This window comes from Myotis nattereri (genome assembly GCF_964212035.1).
Source record: "Myotis nattereri genome assembly, chromosome: 15".
Taxonomy (NCBI): domain Eukaryota; kingdom Metazoa; phylum Chordata; class Mammalia; order Chiroptera; family Vespertilionidae; genus Myotis; species Myotis nattereri.
In genome coordinates, this window is record NC_138090.1 from 32,856,547 (window position 1) to 32,871,072 (window position 14,526).

Below are 14,526 nucleotides of genomic sequence, written 5' to 3' on the forward strand. Positions count from 1 at the left end.
TAGTTGCTTCACAATGAACTATCAGGGCAATGAATTTCTCAGGCATTAATATTTTATTGCTCACTATTTCACTCTGCCAAACAGTGTATATAATTTCTGGAATAGTTAGTCCCAGTGATTTCTGTGGGCTGCCTGGACCCACAGGTCCCTGGTGGAGGGACCTGTCCCCATTTGGGGTCTGAAGGGGCTCTCTCCACTGCAGGACAGGAAAGGTGGTGTGTGTCCCACTGTCCCAGGCCACCCCTGTGGCAGCACCTTCTGACTTGGAGAGATATAGGGAAGCTGAAAGGCCATAGGCACAGTTGGGGCAGGGTGGGGCAAGGGGCAGGCAAGGAAAGGCAGCGGACCAGGGCAGATCTGGGGGGACTGAGGTTACCCACTCCCCTCCCTGTCTTAGTCCTTGTCCTTAGGAGAGTGCAGTGAGTGAGGCGGGTACAGTTTACCAACCCCAGGCATTCCTCCCCCAATGGCCTCATTCCACCCCTTTTTTTCCCTTGTGAGGAATACAGGGCTTGAGCCAGGCAACCTGGGTTTGAACTGGAGGCCCCGCCCCCCTCTTCCAATGACTAGCCAGGTAGCCTTCTTGTCTCAGTTTCTCCTCTGTGGAATGGGGATTGCTAATGAGTTAACAGCAGAACCTGGAGCAGGGAAGAGTGCAGTCACTCTTAGCTGTGGCCACGGGTATTTGGCCCTTATGCCTTCGGAGTGTGGTGTGGGGCAGGCACAGGGCAGAGGCTGGGGAAAGGACAGTTGAGGTGACGAAGGCACAGGAGGCCAGGTCTCCTGAGGACTGCAGGCTCACTTTATTTCACCAGAAGCACCTGTTTTCTTCTTTTACTCCGTGCAGGGCAGAAGAGCTTGAGCAGCATCCCGAGCAGGCTCAGCATGGTGCCCACCAGCAGCAGCTTCAGGCCCTGGAGGCGGGAACTGCTGGCCTTCCCCTTCCAGGCCTCTCCTGCCTCTCGCTGTTGTCTAGCTTTCTCTCTCTGCAGAACCTCCATCGTACCCACATGGGGCCTGGGGTTGAATCGAGCCATGAGCTTCTGGTGCACGAAGCACTTGTAAATGGCTGGCCGGAAGACCTGCAGCCGCCTGCCCCCAGTGGCGGGGTCCAGGACGGTGCTCAGGTCCTGGCCGGAGAGCTGGCCCTGCCAGGTCAGGGACTTGCTGTCGGCTTCCCAGATGATGGGCCTGCAGAAGAGGACAAGGTCAGCGGCAGCCCCCAGGGAGGAAAGGACAAATGTCCGAGGGAGGTGGAGACAGCAGCACCTCCCCAGGGAACAGCAGACAGCACCCCCTCTGAGGAGCACTATTGAGCAGGGAGCAAGGGGAGGGTGGGGGCAGGACGGCTGAGAGTTTTTGGAGCCCTGCCCCTTACTGAGTGGGCGACTTGGCCAAAGGCTCCAGCTGTCTGAGCTTGCATTTCCCCAATCTGACCCCTGGGGGGTAGTAATTGTACCTACCTCAGAGTTTATTCAGAAGTATTAGCGAGAGTGCTTGCTGGTCTAAGTGATTTGTGGCCCCTGTACCTGCTTGGCTTTGTCTCCTCCACTCTCCCCTCTCCTCTGCCCCAGCCACACTGACCTCCTTGATGTTTCTCTGACATGCTGGACAGGGTCCTGCCTAGGCCGTTACCCTCAGGGCTCCCTCTGCCTGGAACACTCCCTCAGCGCTCTTGGCTCCCTCACGTACCTTCTCAGAGACGCCTTCCCTAACCTCCTTATTTGAAATTTTCACCTCACCCACTCCCATTCCCCCCTCACTGCCCTTATCACCACCTTAAATACTGAATATTCTATTCATGTGATCGATGATCGCTCCATGAGGGCAGGAATCTTTTTCAGTTTCGTTTTGCACTGCATCCCCGGTGCCTGGAACAGTGCTTGGTTTATAAACACACTCAGTGGTAACTGAGCAGCATTTTAAGTGAGTAATTTGGAAAGCAAATACGTGATCAGGCATAAAACGCACCCGCTGTTTGGGGAACAGAGGGGACACTTAGAAGACAACGTCGGCAGGGCCAATGATCTACAAGCAGTGGCATCTATCATCGTGGAGCGGTTTGCCAGACACTGTTGTGTCTTCCCAGTCATCTGTCCCCTTAGACATCACAATGAGCCCATGAGGCCAGGGCCAGCAAGACCTCTGTACTGAGTTGGATAGTGAGGTTTTAATCAGACCTCAGAATGTGACCTTATTTGGAAATAGGGTCATTGCAGATGTAATTAGTTAAGACGAGGTCAGACTGCAGTACAGTGGGTCCTAAATCCAATATGACTTGTGTCTTTAAAAGAAAAGAAGTGGGCTGGCCTTAGCTCAGCGGTTCCTTCTAGTCAAGCCTTTGCCAACCACTCTTGCTGGTGAGGGTGGTTTGAGACCTGTGGGCACCCTCCAGCCTTTTTCTAAAAAAAAAAAAAAAAGAAAGAAAGAAAGAAAGAAAGAAAGAAAGAAAGGGAGAAGAGCCACAGAGACACAGGCACACGGGACTAACACCAAGTGATGACAGAGGCAGAGATTGAAGTGACGCAGCTATAAACCAGGGAAGGCCCAGGGTGCCAGCCACCACCAGGAGACAGGAAGAAACAATGATTCTACCAGCATCTCAGAGAGCACAGACTCTGCTGACCCCTTGATTCTGGACGTCTAGCCTTCAGAATTGTGAGAGATTAAATTGCTGTTGGTTTAAGCCACCCAGTTCGTGATACTTTGTAATGGCAGACCTAGCAAACTAACACAACCCCTATTCTACAAACAGAGAAACTGAGGTCTAAAGAGACACCAGAGGCCAGAGTCACATGGCTGGAAAATGGCAGAGCTGGGACCAGAACCCAGGCCTAGCTGAGCCCAGAGCTTGAGATAAAAACCTCACACAAAGTGCCACTCCACTTGGCTCCCTAAAGACACGGGCAATTCTTGAAGCCTCTCTTGCCTCTTCCCTCAAGTTCCCAATGACTGGCACTTGGGAAATCCTTGTCTGGCAAAGGGCATGGAGTAGGTGTCCCAGTCTAGATGGGAGGAGGGATTCATCGTGCACTTTCTTGCACTTATGAACTGTGGTATTTTTTAGGGAGTAGGTATTGCTTTTATACTTAAAGTGGGAGGAAGGAGGAAGGGAGACAAAATGACAGGAGCATGAGAAAAAAGAGAGAAATAGAAGTCACAATGGAATAAACAAGAAAGAGAAAACCAGATGGAGGTGGTGAGGCCAGATTCCACAGAGCCCATAGCTGCAGATGCCCCAAGAGGCTGTGATGGCTCTCCCCTTGCAAGAGAGGCGCTGCCACTGGGGTGTGTGGGGAAGGAGGGCAAGGGGACCTCCTGGTGTGTGTGAGATGAAGGGTCTGCACTGCCACTTCCCACCACAAATCTCCTTGAGCAAGGACTGCATCCCTTCCAGCTGCAGTTCCCCACCTATCAATGGACTTCCTTGGAGTCCACAGCTCCTGGGGCCGGAGTGGAGGGATGGGAGAGGGTGCGGTTTGTGAAGAGAGTTTGCCCAAGGCCCATCCCCAGTGAAACCAGGAGTGGTTGTAGTTCTTATTACTGGGGTAGGGGCAGGCAGGTTGGGGAAGAGAAGGAAAATGGGGAGATTTCCCAGGGGCTCCAGGCAGGAAGACAAGAACATGAGTGTGAGCTGCAGGAGGCAGCCCCTGAAGGGCATGCCTAGGGCACTGTCCTGTCCTCTGGAGCCTGCTGACCCTCCCAGATGAGTCAGAGGCCTCAGAGCCCCACAGCTACCCAGGCTTCCCCCAGTACAGCCCCTCCACTGGCCTGGGCTTCTCCTATCCCCACCCTGACCACTCTGGGCTGCGTTGCTGCTGGGCCGGTGGCTTCCTGAGGGCAGGAACTCTGAAGACTACCATGTCCACAGCACTGTCCAGCACAGGGCCAGGCACAGTCAGCCAAGCCCTCCCCGAGTGTTAGATGCTCTTCTGGCTGTGTGAAGCAATAGTGTGTGGGCACCAGGGGGTTCTTACCAAAGGAACATCTGAAGAAGCCAGTGCAGAGACTGTGGGGCTGACCCATGTAGGGAACCCGCCCCTTCCCCGCCCCGCCCCCCGCCCCCTTCTCTCCATGGATTAACCATGAAGGTTCCCAGACTGAGAGAGCCTGGCTAGGGGCCAAGGGCAGGGCTGGTGTGCACTTCCACTACCTATAGATGGATCCTAAGAAGCAGGTGAGCCATGCAGATCCTGACTCCTCACTGAGCTCGAAGTTGTCAAAAGCAATTTCATAGGCAATGTTCTTCGTATTTGATGTTTCACACTGGACATGGCAGGCTTCTATCTGCATCTCAGGTCGCATGCGGCTGGACCACAGCCTAGCATTTCCCAGGTAGAGCAAGCAGGGGACAGAGTTCCCCAGAGGCTCCTGGATGTAGCAATACCCCAGGCGTTTGCGCTCACCGGGCTCGCCACAGCGGTTACAGTCCTGCCAGGGCTCCCAGTGGGTGAAGATGATCTCCTTGCTGCCCAGACTCAGGGTCTCATTCTGCAAAGGCTTCTGGCCCAGGTCTCTATGTGTAATGTGTAGGGTGCTAATGTCCTGGAAGTCAATCTCATACTGCACCACTTGGATGTCTTTCTTGTCCCGACAGCTGTATAAACCCGTCTGGGATGGCAATGGACTTCTAATGAGAATGCTGCCTTCAGACATTGCTTCTATGTTTGAAACACCGAGGGGGTGGATGGACCAGTTGGTCCCATCTTGTAGGAAGTAGTAGTACCACTGTGCACCAGAGGCGTTGCAGTACAGAGAGACATCATTGTTGGAAAGTAGGGCTCGTTGGCATCGCTTGCTATGGGGACAGCTGATAGGAACATAGAAACCCAGCAGTGGGACAGCAAAGCTGAGCAGCAGCCACGGGGTGGTCATCATGGTGGACTGGGACTGTGGCAGTGGGCCGGGCACCACCCTGGACATTGTGAGGTCACTCATGAAGCTCAGGCTTCAACCCTGGGCAGCAGAATGAACTGGAGTACACCCCATGGGTGTGTAAGGTCACAATCCCTATTTGTTTTGTGACAAATGAACAACCCTATTTAATTTCTCTCCCAAGCCCTCCACTTTGCTTGGGTAGGAGGAGGCTTAATTTGTCTATTCAGGATTTTCACTACCACCCCCGTGCTTTGGCATTAAAGTGTCACATGCAAACCTTCAACATGTTTTCCCTGAACACCTACTATGTTCTGGGCATACTTCTTAGTACTGGTTATGGAGAGATGAATAAATCCTCTGGTTACCATTCGGACCTCCTACCTCTCCAGCCCTCCAGCCATGTTAGCCTGCTGTCCCCTGAACACAAAGCAAAGGGCTCCTGGCTCAGGACCTTTGCACATACTAGTCTCCGGCTCTTCCCACAGATATCTGCATCACTCAATTCATTTTAGCTCTTATTTCTTGCCACTTAATTATTTTTTATTTTTCAGTTACAGTTGACATACAATATTATATTTGTTTCAGGTGTATACCCCAGTGATTTGAAATTATTTAACTTACCAAGTGATCATCCCAATAAATCTTGTACCTTCTGGCACCATACATAGTTATTAGAATACTAGAGGCCTGGTGCACAAATTCGTGCACCAGTGGGGCCCCCCTGGCCTGTGGGATTGGGCTGAAACCAGCTCTCCGACATTCCCCAAGGGGTCCTGGATTGCGAGAGGGCACAGGACAGGCCGAGGGACCCCACCGGTGCACAATCGGGACCAGGGAGGGATGCAGGAGGTTGGCCAGCCGGGGAGGGACTGCAGGAGGGCTCCAGGGGGTGTCTGGCCAGTCTCGCTCAGTCCCTATCAGCCAGATCCCAGCAACAAGCTAACCTACTGGTTGGTGCGTCAGCCCCCTGGTGGTTAGTGAACATCATAGCAAGCAGTTGAGTGGCCTTAGCATATCGTTAGCATATTACGCTCTGATTGGTTGAACGGCCGACCACACAACCAGTCACTTAGCATATTAGGCTTTTATTATATAGGATTATTGAGTATATTGATATATTGCCGCACTTTACATCCCCATGACTATTCTGTAACAACCATTTTATACTTCTTTTTTTTAAAAAAAATATACTTTATTGATTTTTTTTTTACAGAGAGGAAGGGAGAGGGATAGAGAGTTAGAAACATCAATGAGAGAGAAACATCAATCAGCTGCCTCCTGCACACCTCCTACTGGGGATGTTACTGCAACCAAGATACATGCCCTTGACTGGAATCGAACCTGGGACCCTTCAATCCACAGGCCGATGCTCTATCCATTGAACCAAACTGGTTAGGGCCATTTTGTACTTCTTAATCCCTCCATCTTTTCACCCATCCGCCAACCCCCCTCTCATCCAGCAACCCTCAAAATGTTCTCTGTATCTGAGTCTGTTTCTATTCTGCTTGCTAGTTTATTTTGTTTTTTTAAATAGTCAATTGTTGATAGGTAAGTATTTATTGCCATTTTATTGTTCATATTTTTTATCTCTTCCTCCTCCTCCCCTTCTTCTTCTTTCTCCTCCTCCAGCCGGTCAAGTGGAATGAAGTTAACTAGAAGAGGACGTTCTGCCAAGAAAAGGCGGGGACCTGCAAGCGGGCCACGTCAGAACAAAGTCTTGCAAGCAAGACTTACTATTCAGAGGCAGAATTTTCCTGATAAATAGTCCATGAGGGCATGGAAAGTTCAAGGGAGGGTACACTGCTGCAGGTGGAAAGGGTCTTTGTATAACATAGGAAATCAATAGTGTAATGTAAGACTTAACTTAGATGATCACATAGGCATGCCTGTTTTTCATTGTCACTTGCTGTACTCCATTGTTATTTGCTGTACTCCCCAAATAAAAGCCATAAGAGCTTTGGGGGCTTTGCTACTTGCCTGAGTGAGCAGTAGCCCTCTGCTTCTCTAAACTCAATCCTGCACGCCGAGATCACCTCAGTGTCACCGTTCACAAACAGAACATCAACATCCTTCTTCTTCTAAGACCTTTCAACATCTCTATATATAAAGAGATAATATGCTAACTGGTCCTAACAGTGTCACAGTTACGACAGGTAAGGAGGAGGCTGCCTGCACATGCGTGGCGGGGTGTTGCTCCCGGAGATGGGGTGGAAGCAGGGAGGTGCCCGGCAGAGGCCCCGTGCCCGAAAGGGCGGGGGTGAGAGCCCGTAGCGCCCGTCTCAACAGTCCTTCACCACCCACCGCTTGCAATCAGAGCGCCCCGCTGCTCACCTGCCTGGGGAAGGAGTGCAGCACAGCAGACAGGAGGTTTCCACGCTCTCCTCCGGCACTATGATGGGGTGGAGCCGCCGTGTTGCTCTAGAGATGGAGACAAGGTGGAAGTGGGGAGGCGCCCAGAGAAGGTGGGGCCAGCCTGAGGCAACTCAAGGGACTGAGGGCAGGGCTTGAAGTGGCCATAGAAGGCCAGAGGGGTTGGGGGGCTGGGCCAGGCCCGCTGGAGCTCTGCGTGGAGAGGTTCGGGTGTCAAGGCAGGGTGGTGGGTGGGTGGGCGGGCTATGCGATTTCATGCCTTGGGCTGCTAGTTCTATATAATAAAAGGCTAATATGCAAATAGACCAAACTGCGGAACAACTGAACAACTGGTCACTATGATGTGCGCTGACCACCAGGGGATGCGTGCGGAACATGGTGGGCGTTGGCTGCGGTGGGATGGTAGAGCACGTAAGCATGGGCACCAGACCAAGGTGGGGCACTGGTCGCTGTCATTGGGGCGAGCCTCTGATGGTTACTGAAAATTCTTTGCTTCTGCACGCCATGGTCCCACCTGGCGCTCACACCTGCTGCTGACACTGGAGCCACCACTTGCACCCTCTGCCAGCACCTGGCACCAGCCCCGATCGTTTGGTGCTATCAGCGAGTGCAAACGGCAGCTGCTGGCCCTAATCGCCCCTCTGGGATTCTCCACCTCTGCCTGCTCCTGAGGGGCGATCAGGGCCAGCAGTTGCTTCTTGCACCTGCTGCTGGTGATGGCCCCACTCACACCCGCTGCCGGCATCGGAGCCGTCACTCGCACTCACTGCCGGCACCGACCCTGTTTGCACCCGCAGCTGGCACCAGAGCCGCTGCTCACACCTGCTGCCAGCACCCAACGCCAGTCCTGATCGCTCAGCGCTGTCAGTGGGTGTGAGCGGCAGCTGCCAGCCCCAATTGCCCCTGAGGGCTTCTCCACTTCCCCCTGCTCCTGAGGGGATATCGGGGCAGCAGCCACTGCTCACACCCACTGATGGCGCCGGCCCCACTCGCACCTGCTGCTGGTGCCGGCCCCAATCGTTCTGCACCATCAGTGGGTGCAAGTGGGGCTGGTGCTGTCAGTGGAGTGGCAGCAGCAAGAGCAGGGCCACTGGCAGACAGGGGACCAGGAGCTGTGGCAGGAGGGACTGGGCAAGGGCATGAAGGATGATGGGTCAAGACCCACCCCTGTGCCCACTGCAGCCTTGTGGCCCACAGTTCCTTTCAAGGTGCACAAATTCGTGCTCTGGGCCCCTAGTTTCATATAATACTGGTTTGGTGATAATGAACTCCCTTTAGCATTTTCTTGTCTGGGAAGTTCTTTATCCTTTCCTTCAATTCTAAATGATAGCTTTGCTGGGTAACATAATTTTGATTGTAGGTACTTGCTTTTCATCACTGAATATTTCTTGCTAATCCTTTCTGGGCTACAATGTTTCTGTTGAGAAATCAGCTGACAGTTTTATGAGAGCTCCCCTGTAGGTAACTAACTGCTTTTTCTCTTGCTGCTTTTAAGATTCTCTCTTTGTCTTTAACCTTTGGCCTTTTAATTATGATGTCTCTTGTTGTAGGTCTCTTTGGATGATCTTGTTTAGGACTCTCTGAGCTTCATGGACTTGCATATCTATTTTCTTCACCAGGTTAGGGAATTTTACTGTCACTGTTTTTTCAAATAGATTTTCAATTTCTTAGTCTCACTCTTCTTCTGGCACCTCCATGATGCAAATATTGGTGTGCTTGAAGTTGTCCCAGAGGCTCCTTACACTATATCTTCATTCTTTTGGAGTAATTTTTCTTCTTGTTGTTCTGATTGGGTGTTTTTTGCTTCCTTATATTCCAAATTTCTGGTTTGATTCTTGACTTCATCTACTCTACTGTTGAGCCTCTGTAAATTATTCTTCATTTCAGTGAGTGTATCCTTCATTTCTGATTGGATCTTTTTTATGGTTTCTATGTCCATTTTTTATGCTGATGAAGTTCTCACTAAGTTCTTTGAGAATCCTTATAACCATTTTCTTGAATGCTGTATCTGTTAGTTAGCTTGCCTCCATTTCCTTTAGTTCTTCTTCTGGAGATATCTCCTGTTCTTTCATTTGGGACCTGTTTCTTTGTCTCCACATTTTGGATGCTTCCCTAAGTTTGTTTCTATGTATTAGGTAGGGATGCTACATTTCCCAGATGTGGTAGAGTGGCCTTGTATTATAGGTGTCCTGTAGGGCCCAATGGCACAGGCTTCCCAGTCACTGGAGCTGGGTACTCCAAGTGTGTCCCTGTGTGAGCTGTGTGCGCTGTCCTGCTGTAGTTGAGCCTTGATTGCTGTTGGCATCACTGGGAGGGATTGACCCTTAGGTCAATCGGCTGTGAGGACCAGCTGCAACTATAATACAGAAGCTGCTGTGCAGGAGCTGACCCTACAGAGCAGAACTTGCTTCAGTGGGGCTTTAGTGTTCTCCGAGTCCACCCCTTAAGTGTGTCATTTGTGGAGGTGGTAGGGTTGTAATCTGGCATGGACTGAAGCTATCTACCAGGTGCACTGGGTCTGGGGCCTCCAGGGACATGCAAAGTCAGCCACTGCCTGTGCCCTGCCTGGGGCCTCCTAGCACAAACTACAGAGTGATCTTCAGATGGCTGCTACTTGTGCTGGGCTAGGAGGTGCCCATGAGAGGCCAAGCTGCATACCAAGGCTGGCTGCTGCTAGTGCTGGGCCTGGGGCCACTTAGCAAGATGTAAAAGGCATGCTGAGGCCAGATGCTGCTTGTTTGCAATTTGTGAACCTTTTTTTTTTAATTAAATCTTTATTGTTCAGATTATTACATTTGTTCCTCTTTTTTCCCCCCATAACTCCCCTCCTCCCAGTTCCCGCCCCACCCTCTGCCCTCACTCCCCACCCACTGTCCTCATCCATAGGTGCACGATTTTTGTCCAGTCTCTTCCCGCATCTCCCACACCCCTTTCCCCCCCAAAAATAGTCAGTCCATTCCCTTTCTATGTCCCTGATTCTATTATAATCACCAGTTCATTCTGTTCATCAGATTATTTATTCACTTGATTCTTAGATTCACTTGTTGATAGAGGCATATTTGTTGTTCATAATTTGTATCTTTATCTTTTTCTTCCTCTTCCTCTTCTTAAAGGATACCTTTCAGCATTTCATATAATCCTGGTTTGGTGGTGATGAACTCCTTTAGCTTTTCCTTATCTGTGAAGCTCTTTATCTGACCTTCAGTTCTGAATGATAGCTTTGCTGGATAAAGTAATCTTGGTTGTAGGTTCTTGGTATTCATCACTTTGAATATTTCTTGCCACTCCCTTCTGGCCTGCATGGTTTCTGTTGAGAAATCAGCTGACAGTCGTATGGGTATTCCCTTGTAGGTAACTGAGTTTCTTTCTCTTGCTGTTTTTAAGATTCTCTCTTTATCTTTTGCTCTTGGCATTTTAATTATGATGTGTCTTGGTGTGGTCCTCCTTGGATTCCTTTTGTTTGGAGTTCTCCGTGCTTCTTGGACCTGTAAGTCCATTTCTTTCACCAGGTGGGGGAAGTTTTCTGTCATTATTTCTTCAAATAGGTTTTCAATATCTTGCTCTCTCTCATCTTCTGGCACCCCTGTAATTCTGATGTTGGTACGCTTGAAGCTGTCCCAGAGGCTCCTTACACTATCCTCGCATTTTTGGATTCTTTTTTCATTTTGCTTTTCCGGTTGGGTGTTTTTTGCTTCCTCGCATTTCAAATCATTGACTTGATTCTTGCGCTCCTCTGGTCTGCTGTCGGGAGTCTGTATAATATTCGTTATTTCAGTCCATGTATGCTTAATTTCTAGTTGGTTCCCCAATATAACATCGAGGGTCTCGTTAGTTTTCTTGTAGAGCTCATTAAGTTTATCGGCGACTTCTAAACAGTTCTTGAGAGACCTTAAAAGTGTGGTTCTGAACTCTATATCTTCCATTGACAATTTTGTCCTGTTTCTTTGTCTCCGCATTTTGTTATGCTTCCTTGGTGCACCCCCTAGTGGTCTTTGTGCGCAGTCTTATAGTTAAACCTTGATTGTTTTAGCTAATACCAGGGAGGGTTTGACCTCCAGGCCAAGTGGCTGTGGGAATCAGCTGTGTCTGCAGTGAGAGAACTTCTGTCCTCTAGGGAGGTGCTAATCTAGCCTTTGCCTGAGGCTATCCAGCAAATGCCTCTGTGCAGGGCTTGGGCGGGGGGGGGGGGGATCACACAGGATCAACAGGGTGGGCTGGAGAGAGCAGTTATGGCGGCTCTCAGTCCTGTCCCCAGGGGCTCTGCCTCTCTGAGTCCCAGCACCCGCTGCAAACCTCGGAGAGAAAGCTGCACTCGCTCTGACCGAAGCCAGACAGTCCCGCTTCTCCCGTTTGAGTCTGGGTCCCTAGAGACTCGCCCATATCTGGAGCTCAGAGTCTGCGACTTCCTCCCGATTGAAAACGCCAACCGCGCCCTCTGCCGCCAGCCCGCTCCGCGCACTCCGCACCTCAGAATTTGACTTCAGCACTGCACCTCCTCTGAGTGTCCGTATGCGTTTCTCTTTCCTCCTAGGTGTAGGACTTCCACTCAGCCAGCGTTCCTGTGGTTCTGGGTGATGTCCGTTCCGTTTTTTGGTTTCACTTTTGAAGTAGTTGTTCAAGGCAGCAAACTCCTGCGTTAACCTATGTCGCCATCTTGGTTCCGCCTGCAATTTGTGAACCTTTGAGAGGTTTTAGGGAAGTCTGGAGCAGGAGCCAAGGCAGGCAGTTTGTGTGGAAAAGCCACTGGAAATGGCTTGGGTGGGCCTGCAAGTTAGGTTGGGTGGGGTCTCAGGGAATCACCAGGGTGGGGTGAACAGTGTGCGCTAGGTTCATGGAGACTGAGATATGGTGCCTGCCAGCTGTGTGAGTGTGTGTGTGTGTGTGTGTGTGTGTGTGTGTGTGTGTGTGGCAGGGGGGCAGTGGGGATGGGGGTCGTCTCAAAAAAGGCACAATGGCCTCTGCCAGCATTTTTGTCTGGCAGAAGTTGTCCTCTAGCTCTCATCCTGATGCTAGACAATTCGGTTCCTCTCCATATGTGCCTGGTGCCTTTTGATCTGTTGCCCCAGTGCTGGAGATCAGAGAGTGATTCTGAGAAACTGTACATGGGCCCCTTAAGAGGAACTGCCTGAGACTCCAGTAGCTACTGTTTTACTCAGCCATACTCCCTGCTGGTTTTTACAGCCAGAAATTATGGGGACTTGCCTTCCTGGCACTGGAACCCTGGGTTGAGGGGCCTGGTGTGGGGCTGGGACCCCTCACTCCTCAGGGGGGACTTCTGCAGCTGAGAAATCCCTCCCGATTTTTATCCAGCACACATGAGTGTGGAACCAGCCTGTTCTGCATCTACCCTGCTTATCAGTCTAGATGTGGCTGCTTCTTTAAATCCGTACTTGTAGGACTTCCATTCGGCCAGATATCCGATGGTTCTGAATGATGATGGTTCTGTAGTTTAGTTGCTATTTTTATGTGGGAGGATCTGAGCCTCAATTTATTTTAAACAAATAAATATTTTTCTCATCCCCCGCCCCTTACCAAACCCTTTCCTAAAAATCCTTCTTAGTTCTGAAATTTAAAATAATTGTTGTGCAGGCTTGATCTTCCTTCATTCACTCATTTCACAAATGTTTACTGAATGCCTACCATGTGCTGGCCATTACTCTAATCACGGCAGCGAACAGGTTAGAGTTAGGCCCAGAAATCAGGATTTTAAAAAGATTCCCAGGTGATTCTAATGTGCAGCCAAGGTTGAGAACCACTGTTCTAGTGGAAGAGACAGATAAAATTAATAAATAACACAAAATGTCAGATATAGTAGATTCTCATTTTTCACAGTAACTTTTTCTAGAAAATAAAAACTTTATTATTTATTTATTAGAAAACAAAAACTTTATTAAGTCACTGAACTAGCAAACACTGAAACACTGCTCTTAGGAAAAATACATGGTTAGGGTACTATAAGCCTTTGGCCATAAGTTTTTTGTCCACTGACCAACATATAATCTTGCTTTAGATGTGTTTCTGTTTAAAGGCACCATACGTAATATATATTGTTGATTCATTAACATTGAACTTGCAGCCAACAGCTATAACTCATGCCTGAATAGAGCTTACCTAACACATGTACTTTCTTCATCTGGCACATCACACAATTCTTGCACTTAGGAACATTACTAGTAGACAGCACTTCAGCATTTTGAGAGCCATTTTATTTGTTTGTGGGGGGAGCCATTTTAAACAGAAAAATCACCCCCCCCACACACACACACACAAGCACAAAAATGCAAAAAAAGTGGCACCAAACTGACTGTGAAAAGGATACTTGTTAACAGCAGGAGAGCTGAAACAGGAAGGCAGGGTGTCGACTCGTTCAGCCTCAGCTGGGACTGTGTGCTGTTAGGTGACTCAGTGTTTTCCCCACTCTGTGCATGTCTGTGAATGACTCTGAAAACTGTGGGTACTGATTTGGGGATTACAAATAAATTTTAGCAAGTAGGTGAATTCACAAGTATGGAATCATCAACTAATGCAAACTGACTATATTAATAGCTAAAGGAAAAACTGAGCGGGGAAATTGTGATAGAAAGTAAACCAGTGGTTTTCAACTTTGGCTGCACATTAGAATCACCTGGGAATCTTCTTAAAATCCTGATTTCTGGGCCTCATTAGAATCACCTCAAAGATTCCCAGGTGATTCTAATGTGCAGCCAAGGTTGAGAACCACTGATTAGTAAACGATGCTGGCGTGTGGGTGTGAGCTCTCTGGGAGCACTCACTGAGAAGGTTAAGTTTCATAAACACCTGAATAAATTGAGATAAAGAGCCATGTGGATATTTGAAGAAAGACTATTCCTAGGAGAGGGCTAGACCCTGACATGGCTGTCTAGTTAAAGGGTGGAGGCCAGAGTAACTGGAGGATTAGATAAGGGGCAAGTGGTGTGTGGGTAAGGTCAGAGTTCATTGAGTCTTTGCTAAGACATCCTGCCTTCTTCTTTACCTGGCTTCTTAGTTAATGCCCCTGCCCCATGTGGGGACCTCTACAGGTTGTATTTGGCATAAGCTTTATGCTTACGCTCTGAAACTGTTGCTTTTATGGTATAATGCTGCCAACACCACCTCAGGAGTGATATCCTCTCTGTTCGCACATCTCCTCTGCTCTCAGACCTACTAGTACAAAACTATCTGGATTTTTTCTGTCCTCTTCCCAGGACTGTATAAAGTCCCTCTATCTAAGCCACATTAACATCGATACTCCTATTGCTTCCGCTCTGCCTTCTCCCT

At 49.5% G+C, this 14,526-nt stretch overlaps 1 protein-coding gene across 1 annotated transcript; it reads right to left on the reverse strand.

Annotated features, from left to right (window-relative positions):
* Positions 1 to 803: 803 nt before the first annotated feature.
* Positions 804 to 4,923, reverse strand: FAM187B (family with sequence similarity 187 member B; the record flags this gene model as incomplete). Its single annotated transcript, XM_081108370.1, has 2 exons — positions 804 to 1,191; positions 4,154 to 4,923. 2 exons carry the CDS (start codon positions 4,921 to 4,923, stop codon positions 804 to 806), a joined length of 1,158 nt encoding a protein of 385 aa, XP_080964496.1.
* Between the last annotated feature and the right edge of the window lie 9,603 nt (positions 4,924 to 14,526).